The sequence below is a fragment of the Balaenoptera ricei genome, chromosome 8 (genome assembly GCF_028023285.1).
Source record: "Balaenoptera ricei isolate mBalRic1 chromosome 8, mBalRic1.hap2, whole genome shotgun sequence".
NCBI lineage: Eukaryota > Metazoa > Chordata > Mammalia > Artiodactyla > Balaenopteridae > Balaenoptera > Balaenoptera ricei.
In genome coordinates, this window is record NC_082646.1 from 17,602,282 (window position 1) to 17,623,318 (window position 21,037).

A 21,037-nucleotide genomic window follows, 5' to 3' on the forward strand; every position below is an offset into this window, starting at 1 on the left:
GAATTCCTGCAGTTATAATCTCTCTTGCCATTGTATTGTATAGATCCAATTAGGAGGTAGAAACCACACAGTAGGCTAAACAGAGGATGTCTGATATAAAAAATTATTACACTCTGATAAACGAGTGACTGTAAGATAGAAGGAAACTCTATATTGTACCCTTAGGGAAGAGAGAGGGTATCCAAGGAAGGAGCAACTTGGAAGGGGCCCTCCCCAAGGCTGGAATTCAGACCCTGCTGAGGAAGATGTAGTTCAGCCCACTGGGCAGCAGAGAAGATCACTGGTTTGTCCAGGTCACAGATGGTCTGCAATTGCTGGGCAAGCAGAAAGCGACCCTCTGTAGTGCAGATGGAATACGGGTGATCAGCAAGCAGGGGCATGGGCACGTAAAGCGGGTGGGGGCCGGGACAGCTGACCTGCCCAGGGACCTGCAGAGGGAATCAGGGCCTGTGCAAGCAGGAGGCCTTCACTGGCAGGAAGCCACAGATATTTGTTTTCTGTGTACGAAAGCCAGGGAAAGTTATTGTTGGGAAAGGACAAGCCTACAAGGTCACTGAGAAATTGCCTGGTTCTAGGAACAAGACAGGAAGAGCTCCACTGGAAGTCTCCATACTCACAATCCCCACCCACTGTTGTAGGCAGTGACAGGGGATAGCGCCTTCCTCCTTTACTGTCCCTCCAATGCCCTCTAATGACAAAGCTCGACAACATGCTCACCTTAAGAAGAGGTACTTAAAATAATTCTGTCACTGCAGAGAATATATTGACGGGTGAATTTGGAGCTGAGAGGTAATGCATTGATAACTGTCCCAGTCATCAACCCACTCCTTTTTACTGGGCCATTTCCTTAGGAAACAACAAGACCATGTTCTAATAATAGTTATGATAGTTTGCATCTTAAAAAAAAAAGTAAACAGAGGCTAAACAATATGTTACTAAATAACCAATGGAACACTGAAAAAATCAGAGAGGAAATCAAAAATACCTAGAGAAAAAGACAACAAAAACACGATGATCCAAAACCTATGGGATGCAGCAAAAGCAGTTCTAAGAGGGAAGTTTATAGCAATACAATCTTACCTCAAGAAACAAGAAAATCTCAAATAAACAACCAAACCTTACAACTAAAGCAACTAGAGACAGGAGAACAAACAAAACCCAAAGTAGGTAGAAGGAAAGGAATCATAAAGATCAGAGCAGTTATTAATGAAATAGATACGAAGAAAAGAATAGCAAAGATCAATGAAACTAAAAGCTGGATCTTTGAGAACAAAAACAAAACTGATAAACATTGAGCCAGACTCATCAAGAAGAATAGGGAGAGGACTCAACTCAATAAAATCAGAAATGAAAAAGGAAAAGTTACAACAGACACCACAGAAATACAAAGGATCATAAGATACTACCACAAGCAAATATATGCCAATAAAATGGACAACATGGAAGAAATGGACAAATTCTTAGAAAGGTACAACCTTCCAAGACTGAACCAGGGAGAAACAGGCAATATGAACAGAACAATCATAAGTACTGAAATTGAAACAGTGATTAAAAATTTTCCAACAAACAAAAGCCCAGGACCAGATGGCTTCACAGGTGAATTCTATCAAATATTTAGAGAAGAGTTAACACCTATCCTTCTCAAACTATTCCAAAAAATTACAGAGGAAGGAATACTCCCAAGTTCATTCTATAAGGCTACAATCATCCTGATACCAAAATCAGACAAAGATATCACACAAAAAAAGAAAATTACAGGCCAATATCAATGATGAACATAGACACAAAAATCTTTAACAAAATACTGGCAAACTGAATCCAACAACACATTAAAAGGATCATCCACCATGATCAAGTGGGATTTCTCCCAGGAAAGCAAGGATTCTTCAGTATATGCAAATCAATCAATGTGATACACCACATTAACAAATTGAGGAATAAAAACCATATTATCATCTCAATAGATGCAAAAAAAGCTTTTGACAGTATTCAACACGCATTTATGATAAAAACTCTCCAGAAACTGACCACAGAGGGAACCTACCTCAGCATAATAAAGACCATATATGACAAACCCACAGCAAACATCATTCTCAGTGGTGAAAAATTGAAAGCATTTCCTCTAATATCAAGAACAAGACAAAAATGTCCACTCTCACAACTATTATTCAACATAGTTTTAGAAGTCCTAGCCACAGCAATCAGAGAAGAAAAAGAATTAGAAGGAATCCAAATTGGCAAAGAAGAAGTAAAACTGTCACTGTTTGCAGATGACATGATACTATACACAGAAAATCCTAAAGATACTACCAGAAAACTACTAGCGCACATCAATGAATTTGGTAAAGTTGCAGGATACAAAATTAATGCACAGAAATCTCTTGCATTCCTATACACTAACAATGAAAGATCAGAAAGAGAAATTAAGGAAACAATCCCAATTACCACTGCATCAAAAAAAATAAAATACCTAGGAATAAACCTACCTAAGGAGGCAAAAGACCTGTACTCAGAAAACTGTAAGATACTGATGACAAAAACGGATGAAGAGATATACCACGTTCTTGGATTGGAAGAACCAACATTGTGAAAATGACTCTACTACCCAAAGCAATCTACAGATTCAATGCAATCCCTATCAAACTACCAGTGGCATTTTTCACAGAACTAGAACAAAAATTTTCACAATTTGTATGGAAACACAAAGGACCCAGAATAGCCAAAGCAATCTTGAGAACAAAAAATGGAGCTGGGGGAATCAGGCTCCCTGACTTCAGACTATATTACAAAGCTACAGTAATCAAGACAGTTTGGTACTGGCACAAAAACAGAAACATAGATCAATGGAACAGGATAGAAAGCCCAGAGATAAACCCACACACATATGGTCACCTTATCTTTGATAAAGGAGGCAAGCATATACAGTGGAGAAAAGACAGCCTCTTCAATGAGTGGTGCTGGGAAAACTGGACAGGTACATGTAAAAGTATGAAATTAGAACACTCCCTAACACCATACGCAAAAATAAATTCAAAATGGATTAAAGACCTAAATGTAAGACCAGACACCATCAAACTCTTAGAGGAAAACATAGGCAGAACACTCTATGACATAAATCACAGCAAGATCCTTTTTGACCCAGCTCCTAGAGAAATGGAAATAAAAACACAAATAAACAAATGGGACCTAATGAAACTTAAAAGCTTTTGCACAGCAAAGGAAACCATAAACAAGACCAAAAGACAACCCTCAGAATGGAGAAAATATTTGCAAATGAAGCAACTGACAAAGGATTAATCTCCAAGATTTACAAGCAGCTCAATAACAAAAAAACAAACAACACAATCCAAAAATGGACAGAAGACTAAACAGACATTTCTCTAAAGAAGATATACAGATTGCCAACAAACACATGAAAGAATGCTCAACATCATTAATTATTAGAGAAATGCAAATCAAAACTACAATGAGATATCATCTCACACTGGTCAGAACGGCCATCATCAAAAAATCTAGAAACAATAAATGCTGGAGAGGGTGTGAAGAAAAGGGAACCCTCTTGCACTGTTGGTGGGAATGTAAATTGATACAGCCACTATGGAGAACAGTATGGAGGTTCCTTAAAAAACTAAAAATAGAACTAGCATACGACCCAGCAATCCCACTACTGGGCATATACCCTGAGAAAACCATAATTCAAAAAGAGTCATGTACCAAAATGTTCATTGCAGCTCTATTTACAATAGCCAGGACAAGGAAACAACTTAAGTGCCCATCATCGGATGAATGGATAAAGAAGATGTGGCACATATATACAATGGAATATTACTCAGCCATAAAAAGAAACGAAATTGAGTTATTTGTAGTGAGGTGGATGGACCTAGAATCTGTCATACAGAGTGAAGTAAGGAGAAAAAAAATTTCTCTCTCAGAGAAGAAAGAAAAAAAAATTTTTTCTCTCAGAAAGAGAAAAACAAATACTGTATGCTAACACATATATATGGAATCTAAAAAAAAATGGTTCTGAATAACCTAGGGGCAGGAGAGGAATAAAGACGCAGACATAGAGAATGGACTCGAGGACACAGGGCAGGGGAAGGGTAAGCTGCGATGAAGTGGGAGAGTGGCATGGACTTATATATACTAACAAATGTAAAGTAGATAGCTAGTGGGAAGCAGCCACATAGCACAGAGAGATCAGCTTAGTGCTCTGTGACCACCTAGAGGAATGAGATAGGGTGGGTGGGAGGGAGACGCAAGAGGGAGGAGATATGGGGATATATGTATATGTATAGCTGATTCATTTTGTTATAAAGCAGAAACTAACAAACCATTGTAAACCAATTATACTCCAATAAAGATGTTTTAAAAACAAAAAAAACAAAAAAGATACATGCACCCTGTGTTCATAGCAGCACTATTTATAATAGCCAAGACATGGAAAGAACCTAATCTTCCATCAACAGATGAATGGATAAAGAAGTGGTACATATATATCAATACAATGGAATACTACTCAGCCATAAAAAATAATGAAATAATGCCATTTGCAGCAACATGGATGCAACTAGAGATTATTACACTAAGTGAAGTAAGTCAGAAAGAGAAAGACATATGACATATGGTATCACTTATATGTGGAATCTAAAATATGACACAGATGAACCTATCTATGAAACAGAAACAGAATCACAGACATAGAGAACAGACTGGTGGTTACCAAGGGAGAGGGATGGAATGGGAGGTGGGGTTAGCAGATGTAAGCTTTTTTACATAGAATGGATAAACAACAAGGTCCTACTCTATAGCACAGAGAACTATATTCAATATCCTATGATAAACCATAATGGAAAAGAATATTAAAAAAAGAATGTATATAATACATAGGCATAACTAAATCACTTTACAGCAGTAATTAACACACATTGTAAATCAACTATACTTCAATAAAACTTTTTTAAAAAAATGCCCAGATAGAATTGTGGCTTACACCCCACTGACTAGACATGGCTGGACAGAAATGTGGGTTTGCACTCCATTTACAGCTAGGGTACAACCAACTGCTGCCAGGTCTCAGGGCAATTGTCTAAGTCTTTCTTTCTCTTGGTTATCTTTGAATTTTGGGAAAGTAGTATCTTTTGCACCCTCTTTGGGAACACTTCTTACGTCCATGGAGTTGTTCAGTACTGTCAGGTGTACATACTATTTGTCCTGGCTAAAACCTAACAAGATATTTGAAAGGATTTTTTAAAGTAGCTTTATGGTGAGAAGTTGGCCAATTTTTATTTTATTTTATTTTAAAATAAAGCCACCACGTGGCTTGCAGGATCTTAGTTCCCTGACCAGGGACTGAATCCAGGCCCACGGCAGTGAAAGCACGGAGTCCTAACCACTGGGGAATTCCCAGAAGTTGGCCAAATTAAAAGCTGATTTTCAGAGCCTAATAGGAACTTTCCTTTTCGGCCACGCCCCTAATCTAAAATGAAACTACATGCCCAGAGGGAAAGAAAAATATTCTGAACCCTTTGTGGGAGGATTTACTGAAACATTCCAAAGAGAACCTAGGAAACTTTTCACTTCTATCTTAGTAAAGATCTTCTAGATATAAAGAAGCAAATTGAAGATAATGTACTTAGATGGTGGATTAGCTCCTTGATATCTCTAAGTTTTCAACACAATCTTTTTTTTTTTTTTAAGATTTTTTGATGTGGACTATTTTTAAAGTCTTTATTGAAGCAATTACAATATTGTTTCTGTTTCATGTTTTGGTTTTTGGCCTCGAGGCATGTGGGATCTTAGCTCCCCAACCAGGGATTGAACCCACACCCCCTGCATTGGAAGGCAAAGTCTTAACCACTGGACCGCCAGGGAAGTCCCTCAACCCAATTTTTGAGGAATTAAAGACTGTCTGACAAACTGAAGACAACTTGTACAACTTGTCTTACAAATTGAGTCTTTACAAGAACAAAAAATCTCAGCTATCCTTTTTTACCAATCCCCAAACATCCCGTCTTCATCTCAAAAGGCTTGTAGGTATTGAAAAAACTCAGGCTTTAGGAAACAAAAGCCCTTCTAGGAGAAACTTGTATTCTTTCTCTGTGCCTTTGAGATATATTTAAATGTTCTACCCTGTCTTCTCTAGGAACTGAGGGCCATCTCTTTAAAATGCAAACTTCAGGGAGGTCATTCTTATCAGAAGGGGAAAAAAATGAGAGGAAAAAAAGAAAGGCTATTTGGAAACTAGGTGAATAAAAAAATCTTAAAAACCTTCACTACAAATATTAGTGAAAAGTTTAAGCCACCTGAGCAAGTAACCTGAACTTATTCTATCTGCCAGATACACAATTTGGATCCAACTGTTCTTTTATAAACTAGTGAGTTTTGCATTATCAGATATGTGTCATGGCTAAAATTTTTAAATGAAAGCTGTAAGATCTCTGTTTGCATCTGTCTGTATGTTTATGTATGTCTATGTATGCATGTTATAGATATGTGATATTTTTCTACCTCTGGGTGGTATTGCCAAAATTAATTTGTAAAGAGCTCTGTTTGATTGACTTAAATTAAATATACTCTCAGGAATATAGAAATTACTGAAATGTTTTTCAGGTTCATGTGATCTAGGATAATATTTAGTAAATAAAAGCTAGTTTAAGTTTGTTGGTTTAATTAAAACAGAATGTCTTCAGTTTTCAGTGTTCAAATATAATATACAACTTTTATTCTACCTCGGTTTACTAAAAGTTAAATAAGCTCACATTATCTCTGTTACATAATTTGTCAGCAAGATAAGATGATGGTTAGCATTTAATGCCACGTGAGGCTTTCATAAGTAATCTAAACATGATTGCCAAGAATAAGTAAATTAAATAGATATAAGAGAAAAGTTTATTAATGAATTTTTCAACAGTAATTATGCTTTATGATAAGTCTACATAAAAATTGTTTCTAAATCTTTTTAAAAACTTGAAATCTTAAAGTTATATTGAGATAAGTTAAATGATGGCTATTCATTGAATAGCTAGATCATTTTCAACTGAGATAAAATACTGAAACATTAATTACTGAACATAGGTTTAACCACTTTTGGCTTCCTTTTACAGAGGAACTAAAGATATTTGGGTTTATTAGTAAACATGTTTTTTGAGGCATTGAAAAATTTACTATAAGAAAGAATATACATCCAGAAATTTTTAAATGTATCTATAAATTTGGCAATCAACAGAATGCTAGCATAACCAACAGTCCACAATTGCTAACTTCTTAGTTTCCACTTGGACTTAAGGACTCTAAGGGTTAAGAATTCCAATCAGGGGGAGATCAAGATGGCAGAGTAGGAGGATGTGGAGCTCACCTCCCCCCACCAACACATCAAAAATACATCTACATGTGGAAAAATTCTCACTGAAAACAAACTGGAGACTGGCAGAAAGACTCTTGTACAACCAAGGCTGTAAGAAAGATCCACACAGAGTTGGGTAGGAAGGGAAGAGAAGCAATCAGGTCAGGACCGGCACCCCTGGTAGGGGACAAAGATGAGGAGGGGGATTACACAAGCTCAGAGATCCTCCCTGAGGATCTAAGCATCTAAGGTAGAGCCACATATTGGGTAACCCAAACCTGGGGGTCTGACACCAGGAAGATGAGTCCCCTTAGCTGCTGTGAAAATCAGTGGGACAAACAAGAGGGCTGTAAGAAACCTAGACTCTGCTCGTGAAGAGCACACACACAGTTGCTTACTCCCAAAACAAGGTGCAGGAAGCTGACTGAAACTGCCCAGGACTCTGGCCAGTTTCCCACAACCACCCCAGCACAAGCCCCAGCCTGAGTCGTGCGCCCGCTCTAGCCACTCTTGCCCCATGGCAAAGCTCCACACTAGAGCAGCGGCGGTAGTGGCTGAGGGGTGTGTGCAGTTGTGAGGGACAGAGCTGGCTCAGACCCAGAACGGCATCTGAATGGGGCAAGAGTGGCCATTGCTGACACTTGTGGAGGCAGCACAGAGGAAGTGGTCTGGAACTCTGAGTGAGGCCAGGACTACCACAGCTCATGCCTCTACCCACACCAAGTGCCCACAATAGCCCCTCTTGCTCCAGCATAGCTCACCTCTAGGCAAGAATGCTGCTGCTGAGAGTGGGGAGAGCACACACTTAGAGGGAATGGAGCCACCTCAGACCCACACCTAAAGGCATCTGCTCTAGTAACTAGGGAACAGACCACCCCACCCCCAATAGGGAGGTGGTGGCAACTGAGAAGAGGAGAAACCCAGGCTCACACCTAGCTCTAGCTTTAGTCCTTCAATCTCCAGCCCCACCTCCTACAAAGGCGAGATCCGCCAGCATGCCCTGGGGGAAGACATGATTCATGCTTATGTCAGATCCAGCTCTCCAAACAAAGCCACTGGGGACACACAGACTGTGTAAGGATGCTTCCGCATAAGGATACTGGTTCAAGATCAAAATAGGTAATATTTCACCTAATTTCATAGAGAAGTTAAGCAAAATAAGAAGACAGAGGAATTTGTTTCAAATGAAAGAACAAGAGAAAATCCCTTTTAAAAAAAGAAACCCACTAATTTAACAGAAATAGTTTACCAGATAAGGAGTTCAAAGAATTAGTAATAAGAACACTAACAGAATTAGGGAAAAGAATAGATGAACACAGTGAGAATTTTAACAAGGAATTGGAAAATATAAAAAAAGAACCAGTCAGACCTGAAGAGTACAATAACTGAAATGAAAAACACATTGGAAAGAATTAACAGCTGACTAGCTCATACAGAAGATGCATAAGTGATCTGGAAGACAGAATTATGGAAATCACCTAATCAGAACAACAAAGAGAAGAACAAATTAAGAAAATGAGAACAGTTTAAGGGACCTGTGCCACATCAAGAATACCAACACTGGTACTGTAAGGGGCCCAGAAGGAGAAGAGAGGGAGAAAAGGATCAAAAATGCATTTGATGAAATTATGGCTGAAAAGTTCCCAAACACGAAGAAGGAAACAGATATCCAGGTACAGGAAGCACAGAGGGTCTCAAACAAGATGAACCCAAACAAACCCAGAACACAACATATAATTAAAATGGCAAAAGTAAGAAATAGAGAATTCTAAAAGTAACAAGAGAGAAACAAAGTCACATACAAAATCAGCTGATTTTTCTGCAGAAACATTGCACGCCAAAAGAGAGTGCCATGATATATTCAAAGTGCTGAAATGGAAAAATCTGCAATCTAGGATACTTTACCCAGGAATATTATTATTTAGAATTGAAGGAGAGATAAAGAACTTCTCAGACAAGCAAAAACTAAAGGAGTTCATCGATACTAAATCTACCTTAAGAGAAATGTTAAAGGGTCGTCTCTAAGTGGAAAAGAAAAGGCTACAACTAGAAGTAAGAATCTATAGCACCGAGGACATTTAAGTCAAGGGTAGAAGAAGAAGAGCCCATCAGAAAAGATGCTATTTTCTCCCCAGGAGAAAAATAATGGGGGAAAAAATTCTTTTGTAAAACATTATCTCTGCTACCTTCAAGCTCCTTCACAAAAAATTTCAAAATGCTTTAAGTAAAATGTCACTAATACAGTCAAAAAAATAATCTATAGGAAAAGAAAATTCCCACTAGGAAAGGCAGATATATAGTAGTCTGTGGATCAACTACTTAAGTTAGTACAAAGATTGAAAGATAAAAATTTGTAAAATCAACTATAACTAAAAGAGTTAAGGGATAAACATGAAGATATAAAATATGGCATCAAAAACACAAAACATGGGTGGGGGAGTAAAAATTGTAGATCTTTTAGAATATGTTTGAACTTAAATGACTACCAGTTTAAAAGATATAGTTATAGGTTAACATATATTAAACCCCATGGTAACCACAAACCAAAAACCTAAAATAGATACATAAAAGCTAGACAGAAAGGAACACAAGAATACCACTAAAGAAAATCATCAAACCACAGGGGAAGAAACTAAAACACGAAGAAAAGAACAGAAAGGAACTACAAGAACAACCAGAAAACAAGTAACAATATAGCACTAAGTACATACCTAACAATAGTCACTTTAAATGTCAATGGAGGGACTTCCCTGATGGTGCAGTGGTTAAGAATCTGCCTGCCAATGCAGGGGACACGGGTTTGAGCCCTGGTCCGGGAAGATCCCACATGCCGTGGAGCAACTAAGCCCGTGCACCCCAACTACTGAGCCTGTGCTCTAGAGCCCATGAGCCACAACTACTGAGCCTGCACACCACAACTACTGAAGCCCGCATGCCTAGAGCCCATGCTCTGCAACAAGAGAAGCCACCGCAATGAGAACTCTGTGCACCGCAACGAAGAGTATCCCCCACTTGCCACAACTAGAGAAAGCCCGCGTGCAGCAATGAAGACCTAATGCAGCCAAAAATAAATAAAATTAAATCTTAAAAAAAAAAAACAACTCAATGGACTAAATGTTCCAATCAACAGACATAGGGTGGCTGATTAAAAGAAAAAAAAAAAAAAAAAACCAAGACCCACCCATATGCTGCTTGCAAGAGACTCACTTCAGAGCTAAAGACACACACAGCCTAAAAGCAAGAGGATGGGGAAACATATTTCATGCAAATGGAAACGAAAAGAAAGCAGGTATAGCAATACTCATATCACAAAAAATACTTTAAAAACAAAGACTATAAAAAAAGACAAAGAAGGGAATTATATAATGATAAAGGGATGAATACAAGAAGAAGATGTAACACTTATTAACATATATGCACCTAACATAGGACCACCTAAATATATAAAGCAAATATTAACAGACATAATGGAGAAATTGACAATAATAGCATAATAGCAGGGGACTTTAACACCCCCAATTACATCAATGGATAGACCATCCAAACAGAAAACAGTACGGTAACAGCAGTCTTAAATGACACATTAGACCGTTGGAGTCAACACACATCTACAAGGCTTTCCATCGAAAAATAGCAGAATACACATTCTTTTCAAGACCACATGGAACATTCTCCATGACAGATTGCATAGTAGGCCACAAAACAAGTCTCAACGAACTCTGGAGGACAGAAATTATACCAAGAATTTTTTGCAATCACAGTAGCATGAAACTAGAAACTAACTACAGGAAGAAAAATAGAGAAAACACAACATGGGGTGACTAAACAAAATGCTACTAAAAAACCCATGGGTCAGTGAAGGAATCAAAATGGGAATCAGAAAATACCTCGAGACAAATGAAAATAAAAACACAACTTTCCAAAATCTATGGATGCAGCAAAAGTACTTCTAAGAGGGAAGTTTACAGCAATACAGGTCTAAGGTCTACATAGAGAATCCTAAAGATGCCACCAGAAAACTACTAGAGCTAATCAATGAATTTGGTAAAGCTGCACGATACAAAATTAATGTACAGAAATCTCTTGCATTCCTACACACTAATGATGAAAAATCTGAAAGTGAAATTAAGGAAACACTCCCATTTACCACTGCAACAAAAAGAATAAAATACCTAGGAATAAACCCTACCTAGGGAGACAAAAGACCTTTATGCAGAAAACTATAAGACACTGTTGAAAGAAATTAAAGATGATACCAACAGATGGAGAGATATACCATGTTCTTGGATTGGAAGAATCAATATTGTGAAAATGACTATACTACCCAAAGCAATCTACAGATTCAATGCAATCCCTATCAAATTACCAATGGCATTTTTTAAAGAACTAGAACAAAAATTTTTTAAATTTGCATGGAGACACAAAAGACCCTGAATAGCCAAAGCAGTCTTGAGGGAGAAAAACAGAGCTAGAGGAATCAGGCTCCCCAACTTCAGACTATACTACAAAGCTACAGTAATCAAGACAATATGGTACTGGCACAAAAACAGGATAGAAAGCCCAGAGATAAACCCACACACATATGGTCAACTAATCTATGACAAAGGAGGCAAGGATATACAATGGAGAAAAGACAGTCTCTTCAATAAGTGGTCCTGGGAAAACTGGACAGCAAATGTAAAAGAATGAAATTAGAACACTCCCTAACACTATACACAAAAATAAACTCAAAATTGATTAGAGACCTAAATGTAACACTAGACACCATAAAACTCTTAGAGGAAAACATAGGAAGAACACTCTTTGACATGAATCACAGGAAGATCTTTTTTGATCCACCTCCTAGAGAAATGGAAATAAAAACAAAAATAAACAAATGGGACCTAATGAAACTTATAAGCTTTTGCAAAGGAAAGTAAACTACAAACAAGACGAAAAGACAACCATCAGAATGGGAAAAATATTTGCAAATGAAGCAACTGACAAAGTTTTAGTCTCCAAAATTTACAAGAAGCTCATGCAGCTCAATATCAAAAAAACAAACAACCCAATCCAAAAATGGGCAGAAGACCTAAATAGACATTTCTCCAAAGAGGACATACAGATGGCCAAGAAGCACATGAAAAGCTGCTCAACATCACTAATTATTGGAGAAATGCAAATCAAAACTACAATGAGGTATCACCTCACACCACTTAGAATGGGCATCATCAGAAAATATACAAACAACAAATGCTGGAGAGGGTGTGGAGAAAAGGGAACCCTCTTACACTGTTGGTGGGAATGTAAATTGATACAGCCCCTATGGAGAACAGTATGGAGGTTCCTTAAAGAACTAAAAACAGAATTACCATATGACCCAGCAATCCCACTACTGGGCATATACCCTGAGAAAACCATAATTCAAAAAGACACATGCACCCCAATGTTCACTGCAGCACTATTTACAATAGCCAGGTCATGGAAGCAACCTAAATGCCCATCAACAGACGAATGGATAAAGAAGATGTGGTACATATATACAATGGAATATTACTCAGCCATAAAAAGGAACAAAATAGGGTCATTTGTAGAGACGTGGATGGATCTAGAGACTGTCATACAGAGTGAAGTAAGTCAGAAAGAGAAAAACAAATATTGTATATTAACGCATATATGTGGAACCTAGAAAATGGTACAGATGAACTGGTTTGCAGAGCAGAAATTGAGACACAGAAGTAGAGAACAAACGTATGGACACCAAGGGGGGAAAGTGGCGGGGGGTGGGGGTGGTGGTGTGCTGAATTGGGCGATTGGGATTGACATGTATACACTGATGTGTATAAAATGGATGACTAATAGGAAAAAAAATTAATAAATACATTTTGTGAGGATGGCCAAAAAAAAAAAGAAACAATGTGGTATTAGTACAAAAACGTCATATAGATCAATGGAACAGAATAGAGAGCCCAGAAATAAACCTACACACCTGTGGTCAATTAATCTTCGACAAAGAGGCTAGAATATACAATGGAGAAAAGACAGTCTCTTCAACAACTAGTGTTGGGAAAGCTGGACAGCCACATGTAAATCAACGAAGTTAGAATACTTCCTCACACCATAAACAAAAATAAACTCAAAATGGCTTAAATACTTAAATATAAGACATGATGCCATAAAACTCCTAGATGAGAACATAGGCAAAACATTCTTTGACATAAACCATAGCAATGTTTTCTTAGGTCAGTCTCCCAAGGCAATAGAAATAAAAGCAAAAATAAACAAATGGGACCTAATCAAACATATAAGGTTTTGCACAGCAAAGAAAACCATCAGCAAAATGAAAAGACAATCTACAGAATGGGAGAAAATATTTGCAAACGATGCAAGTGACCAGGGCTTAATTTCTAAAATACACAAACGCTCATACATCTCAATAACAAAAAAACAAATGACATAATCAGAAAATGGGTAGAACACCTAAATAGACATTTCTCCAAAGAAGACATACAGATGGCCAACAGGCACATGAAAAGATGCTCAACGTCACTAATTATTAGAGAAATGCAAATCAAAACCACAATTAGATATCACCTCACACCTATCAGAATGGCTATCATCAAAAAATCTACAAATAACAAATGCTGGAGAGGGTGTAGAGAAAACGGAACCCTCCTACACTGTTGGTGGGAATGTAAATTGGTACAGCCACTATGGAGAACAGTATGGAGGTTCCTTAAAAAACTAAAAATAGAGCTACCATATGATCCAGCAACTCCACTCCTGGGAATATATCTGGAGAAAACTATAATTAGAAAAGACACATGCGCTTCAATGTTCACAGCAGCACTATTTACAATAGCCAAGACATGGAAACAACCCAAGTACCCATCAACAGATGACTGGATTAAGAAGAGGTGGTATATGTATATACAATGGAATATTACTCAGCCATAAAAAAAGAATGAAATATTGCCATTTGCAGCAACATGGATGGACCTAGAGAATATTATACTTAGTGAAGTCAGAAAAAGACAAATTTATATGATCTCACTTGTATGTGGAATCTAAAAAATAATACAAATGAATCTATACACAGAACAGAAACAGACTCACAGACATAGAAAACAAACTTATGGTTACCAAAAGGGAAAAAGAGGCAGGGGGAGGTATAAATTAGGAGTATGGGATTAACAGATACAGACTACTGTACATCAAACAGATAAGCAACAAAGACTTACTGTATACCACAGGAAACAATATTTGATACATTGTAATAACCTATAATGGAAAATAATCGGAAATATGTAGGTAGATAGATAGATATAACCTAATCACTTTGCTGTATACCTGAAACTAGCACAATATTGTAAATCAACTATACTTCAATTAAAAAAATAAATACATAGTATTTTTAAATTATTTGAGGGAAAATTAACAAATTTATAATATTAGGCTCTACTACTTTTTAAAATGTTAAAGCTTTTCATTCAAGGTCTTTTAAAAATATTCTTCAAAAGATTTTTCAAAATGCCTCCAACAAGGTCAGAGATTATCTTCTGTTGTATTTTCTGGTGATTATTACTGGTATAGATAAATGCTATTTTTACAAGTTTATTTTATATCCAGCTCCTTGCTGACTCTGTTAATGCTAACAATTTGCTAACTCTGGTGGGGGATTTCTGGTGGACAATAAAAACATCTGCAAAAAATAAAATTAAAAAATTAAAGAAAAATGAAAAATAAGACAGTTTGCTTCTTCCCTTACAATTCTCATACACTTGTTTGTTTGTTTGTTTTCTTTTCTTTTGTTTTATTGTTCAGGACTTCTAAAGTGGATAACATTTTTGTCTTATTCCTGACCTTGAAAGGAACTTGGGTTCTGTTAATCTTTATTTTTAACTATATCTCATTTTCTTGTTTCTTGTCCCTTTTGATTTACTCTATTGCTTTGTACCAACCACATGGGTCTTACTGATTTTATTGCTGGGGTACAGTGGACCTATTTTTTTGTTTAAGCTTTATGTGTGTTCTAAAGTACAAAAGGGTTGACAACCACCAGTCTATAACGATTGTTCTCACAATTACCTGACTTGGTTGTATGTGAGGCTTTTGAAAAACATAAACTCTCGGGCAAGGCATTTAGTGATTATGATTCAGCTGATCTGGGCTGCAGCTTGAGAATCCATATTTTTAGAAAAGTTTGCAGGCACCTCTGACTATCAATAAGATTTGGAAATTACTGAATTTGAGAACCTATAAAAACATGATCTAGTGCTAAAAGGATAAAAAGGAACCTCTAAGGTTCTAACAATTTTTCAGTAAGAAGTTAACAGATGTTTAGGTGGTTTGGGGGAAAATGTGGAGGTGGCCAGCCATCCTGGAAGAGGAAATTGTATTAATAAATAGTGAGAGCTGAAGGAAAGGAAGGTCAGCTCCAGAAAATAATAACAGTTACTCATTAAAATGTATCAATAGAATGCAAAAAAGGAGTGGCAGGAACCAGAGAGTTAAAAAAGAGGCCATAGCATAAAGCCATATTAAAATTAGACTTTACCCTCAGGGTAATGAGAAGCCATTGAAGGGGTTTAAGCAGGGAGGGACGTGAAGAGAGTTCTGCTTGAGAAGGACTGATTTAGCAACAATGGAGAAAATTAATTGGAGAGAAAGCGGGACTGAAGCTTTGACCCTTGGGATGACTTCTACAATTCAGGAAATAAACAATGGTGACTTGAACTATAATACAGTTGGGGAAGAAAAGACTATTAGACGAGGGTAAAAGATATACATAAGTAGAACTAACAGAGGTAACAATGACTGGTGATAAGATGTATAGGAAAAGGAAGAGTAAATGCACTGGAATCAATTTATTACTCATAAGTATTCTCTGAGCTCTATATTTTGGATTTAATATATTTATCTACAATTGTTCAGGCATTCTCAAAAACACTGAGGTTAAAGATAAGTGTGTAATATACATTTTATTCAAAATTGTCAGAGTTTAAATAAAATTGATGATAATATGTAAATAAATATTCAAACATAGAATAAGTAAAAATTATTTGGACAGGTTCATTTCATAGTATGTCACATTCCTTGCCCTTTCAGTTTTGGTTCACTCTAACTTACCCATTTCCCTCCGCCACTGGAACAGCTCCACAAAGTCCCCATACCCTAAAACATCACCGAGCCTGTTAAAGTCACCAACAGAGACTGAGCTGAGAATAAAGGGGATCATGGAGAAATTAGACCAGCTGATCCCACCCAGACCCTTCACCCACGTGAGCTCCACCACCAGCGCCACACACAGCAAAGCCACCCTCCTCCGCCCTCAAGACACATACTGCAGGGGGGATCAGCTAGACGTCCTGCTGGAGGTGGGGGACCACTTGGGACGCAGGAAGGAATATGGTGGGGGTTCCCTGAGGGCCAGGATGTCCTCCCCAGCCCTGAAGGCAGGCGCTTCGGGAAAGGTGACAGACTTCAACAATGGCACCTACCTTGTCAGCTTCACCCTGTTCTGGGGGGGCCGGGTGTCTCTGTCTCTCCTGCTCATCCTCCCCAGTGAAGGGGTGTCGGCTCTCCGGAGGGCAAGGAACCAAGGCTATGACAGGGTGATCTTCACAGGCCAGTTTGCCAGGGGCACCTCCCATGTCAATACTGATTGCGCCCTGGTTTTAAATTCAAGTGCTGAACTGTGTACCTGGATACTCGTGACCAAGAATTCTACTTTCTGACTTCAACACATACTCTGTGAGGCCCTGACTGACATGACCACCAGGAATGGAGAAATTTCTTATCTTACTGTCAAGGAAGAAGCCTTTTTTCACAGCTAAGTATACTTTTAGATACACTGAGAGGTGCCCACAGGCAGAGCTACATTGCCTACCTCAATTAATAATGAGCATGACCCTCTCAGAGGCTTCTTTAAGGTCTGATCAGGTATGCGGCATCTTCCTGAGCCCCCTGTTCATGACTCCCACCACGAAGGTTGGCATTCTCACTCAGATGTTCAATAAAAGAGGGCTGCCCAAGGTGAACTATATTATATATGCCTGTCCTTCTCCATGATGACCGGTATTCTCAGATTCAGTCATATCTTTTACTGTAGACCTAGGTTTTACAAAATATGTTCAATGGAGAAGTATTCTGCTGTGTTAGTTAATAGATGTTACACCAGAAAAGGATTCCTTGATAAGTGTATGATAACATCCATGCTTCTTCATCCCCCATATCATATTCTGTAGATTCTACCTCTTAAGTATCTTCTGCATTTATCCATTTCTCTCCATGCCTAGTGCTCTTACCTGAGTTCAGATCATCATCATCTCATCCAGATTACTTGTCCCAGATTCCTTTCTGCCTAGCCTACCCTCTCTAATCCACTGCCCACACTGCAGCCTGAGGCATCTTTCCAAAAATCCAACTCCTTCCTACTGGTCATCTCCAATTGATCTCAAGATCAGGTATTCTCAGATATTCTCAGATATCAGGTTGGAGGAGTCCTTCATACTCCCTGAGTTGTGATCTAGTGATTCTCGGAAGCCTCCAGTTGAACACGCCTCCATAAACTGGGGTGTAAGCATGTTTCTCATATCAATCATGGCAGTGTCAATGCCAAGATTTTCTCCCATTCCTCACAAACATGCTCACTTACTGGTCTGCCAGCTCCACCATAAGCTGCAAAACACTTGATGAGTCACTTTGGGAATTTACAAAGGATAACTTATATGCCACCACAAATCCCAGAACCTGTGGGCCAATCCCTGAGACAACCTATCAGTTCCAGAGTCTTTGGCTACTTTGCTAACTTTCTGTAAGTCTCAGGGGCTCAGTCCATTTCCTTTTCCCTTTCCATTCTTTTTTTTTTCCCCCTAGGGATCCATTTTTTTTCCTGGGAATTCATTTTCCCTAAGCTTGGCCATAGAGTGGAATGCTAGGTTCTCAGCAACCCCTTTCTTAGCAGTTTTCTAAGTCAAGCTTACAGTCTTTTCCCCTTAAGCTTCCAAAAGATACGCTAAGAGGAAGTAAAGTATGGATAGCAAACATGGAAAAGTAGCATGCATTTCAGATCTTATGTAGTTATCCAAGTGTTGGCTCCTGATCAATAGTCTTTGATTCCCTTCTGAAACAAGTAAAAGCACAGTTGGGTTTCTGTTCTTTCCCTTTGATCTCTGATGGTACCACTCACCAAATTTCCTCCTACCCACTAAGTGTCCTTATGCCTAAGTCCCAGTAAGGATGAAAATGTGGCGATCCCTTACTTTCTCTGGATTGAACCTGAAGAGACATCCATAGCAGCGAATCAGGTACCACTTATATCTGTTGCACTACCTGGCACCTGGGTCCCCATTCCCCCGTGTCCCCTTTCTGCCTGCTACCGCTTACCTACACATGTACACAGGATTAGAACAAAGAGTGAATCAAAGGGAGGGTAAGAGCTTTGAAGTAGGAGAGTCAGATAGTCAGTCTTTCATCAGTTGGAGGAAAGAAACGCAGTGCATATTTATTCATGCATCAGACTAAACATGACTTTCTGCCAGCCACTTTGTGAGGTATTAGGGACACAGCAGTGGACCAGGCAAATGCATTACCTTCCTTCATAAAGCTTACAACGCTCAGAAAGCAAGTTTCTAGGAAAAATGGAAGGTAAACATAGCAGAAAACATATATAAAGAGGGAAGCAGGAACCCTGTGAGAAGAGGTCTTCATGCCAGGCTAAGAAGCCTGAACTCCTTAGGTAAGTGACAGGGATTTTAAATAAACAACTTTAAAATAAAGGATTTTAAGCAGTAATGCAGTTGCATTTGCAATTAGAAAGGATGCTCTGGCAGTTGTGTTGAAGAATTTAGATGGGATAAAATTGAGACGGCCTGGCTAGAGGCTGACAGTAATCTAAGAAAAATATTGTATGAACTTGAATAAGTGATGTGTAAGTAGAGAGAGAGGAGGACTTTCAGATTAGATAAATACTTTGAAACTAAAATTCCAGGACACACTGATTGCATGTGACAGAAAAGCAGAGCTGTCCTGGACTTCAAGGTGCTCCCAGAAAGGTAAAGAGTTTTCCTAATGCATATACAATGGATATACAATAAAAAATCCTAATTCATATACAATGCCCAATAGATACAATATTTACAACAACCATAATAGCTTGCAGTTGTAGCAAATTTTAAATTATCCTTCACTCACAAGCTTCTATTACTTGTATTGTGTCAACAGACAGCAGGGTAATTTGTTGTCTTATTTTTTTGAAGGTCCAGTGTAGGAGTTGAAATGATGAAACATCTTAACCACATTGATGTCTCCTGATATAACAGTAAGTTTGCTTTGTCCTGTGGTAGGTGGTGCTTGTCATGGATCTTCTAAGAGACATTCTGACACAGAGGAAACTTTATCAGAATCAACCCTAGCAATCACGATTTTCCGGGAACACCATTCCTAGCAGGGGTCTGTGGTGTCAATTACCTTGGATTTTAAAGAGAGAAATCAATTCAAGGAAATTATTTCAAACTCTTTTTTATAACAGATTTCATCTCAATTTATCCCAAAGGGGAAAGTATTCATATCCTACATCCATATTTAAACCCAGGAATGCATCTCCTAGAGTCAGTGATTCTGTCTGGGGGACGTTCTGTACAAATCTCTGATGGATACCCACAGCTTCACAGTAGGAACATTTTGGTTTGGTTAGCCGAATTCTCTGTGGGCATACCTTCCTAACCTTTAGTGGATGCACTTAGCAGTTTTATATGGAGTTTTCCATTTCATTAAATGTGTTTTAGTGTTAAACACAAAGCCATATTACTTATGAAAGAACAATGTTTATACTTAGCTTTAAAATAACTTTCTTTAAAGCCTAAGAGTTTACCAATAACAATCATTTTGAGATGTACCTCAACTGATTTATTGCCTAATATTTATTCATTTATTCAGCAAATGTTTATTGAGATTCTAACAGATATGAGGCATTATGGGCAAATGGAGAAAAATAAATGTTCAGCAAGGCTGCAATCTGAAAGACATTTAACCTACCAACTCTATGAAGGAAGTAAAAAGGCAGAAGGGCTTATGATAAGGTGGTATTTGACTTAGCCCCAAAGGATATCTGTAGACAGGGAATGAAGTGAAAGAGAAAACTCATAAAGATCATGAGTAAGGTTGCCAGGTTTAGCAAATAATAATACAAAGTATCAGTTCAATTTCAGTAATTCCTAATTTCTTATGCATATGACACGAGATAAAGGGAAAATATTGCACGAGAAATACTGACACCAAAAAATTATTGCTTGTTAAAAATAATTCAAATTCAATTTAGTATTCTGTATTTTTTTAATCTGATAACTCTACTCAGGAGCAAAATTATCATGAACTTTGTTCAACAGCCCAAAGGAGTGAGAGCATTTGGTGGAACGTAGTGAAGCATGAGGCTAAAAAAAGGAAGAAACTAAATCATGGAAGGCTCTCAAGTACAAAGCTGAGGATTTTAGTGTTTATTCAGTAAGTTTTTGAAAGCTACAAAAAAACAATTAAGGAAGAGAGTGATGCAATCTGCTTTGTGCTTTAAAGAGCTAATTCACAATTTAACGAAATGTGCATGACCTTCCGAAAGACAAGTTAAATAGCTACTAAGTGATATAAAATAAAATTTATATAAATAGATAAAAAAAATACTGTTTGTTTCTGGGTGGGATGACTTGATACTGAAAAAAA

General features: G+C 37.9%; 1 protein-coding gene across 1 annotated transcript; it reads left to right on the top strand.

Annotated features, from left to right (window-relative positions):
• Positions 1-709: 709 nt before the first annotated feature.
• Positions 710-19,636, top strand: LOC132369613 (NXPE family member 1-like). The gene is given in 3 exon segments (XM_059929304.1): positions 710-728; positions 16,430-17,150; positions 19,579-19,636. Coding segments are annotated over 3 exon segments (798 nt in total).
• The last annotated feature ends 1,401 nt before the right edge of the window (positions 19,637-21,037 follow it).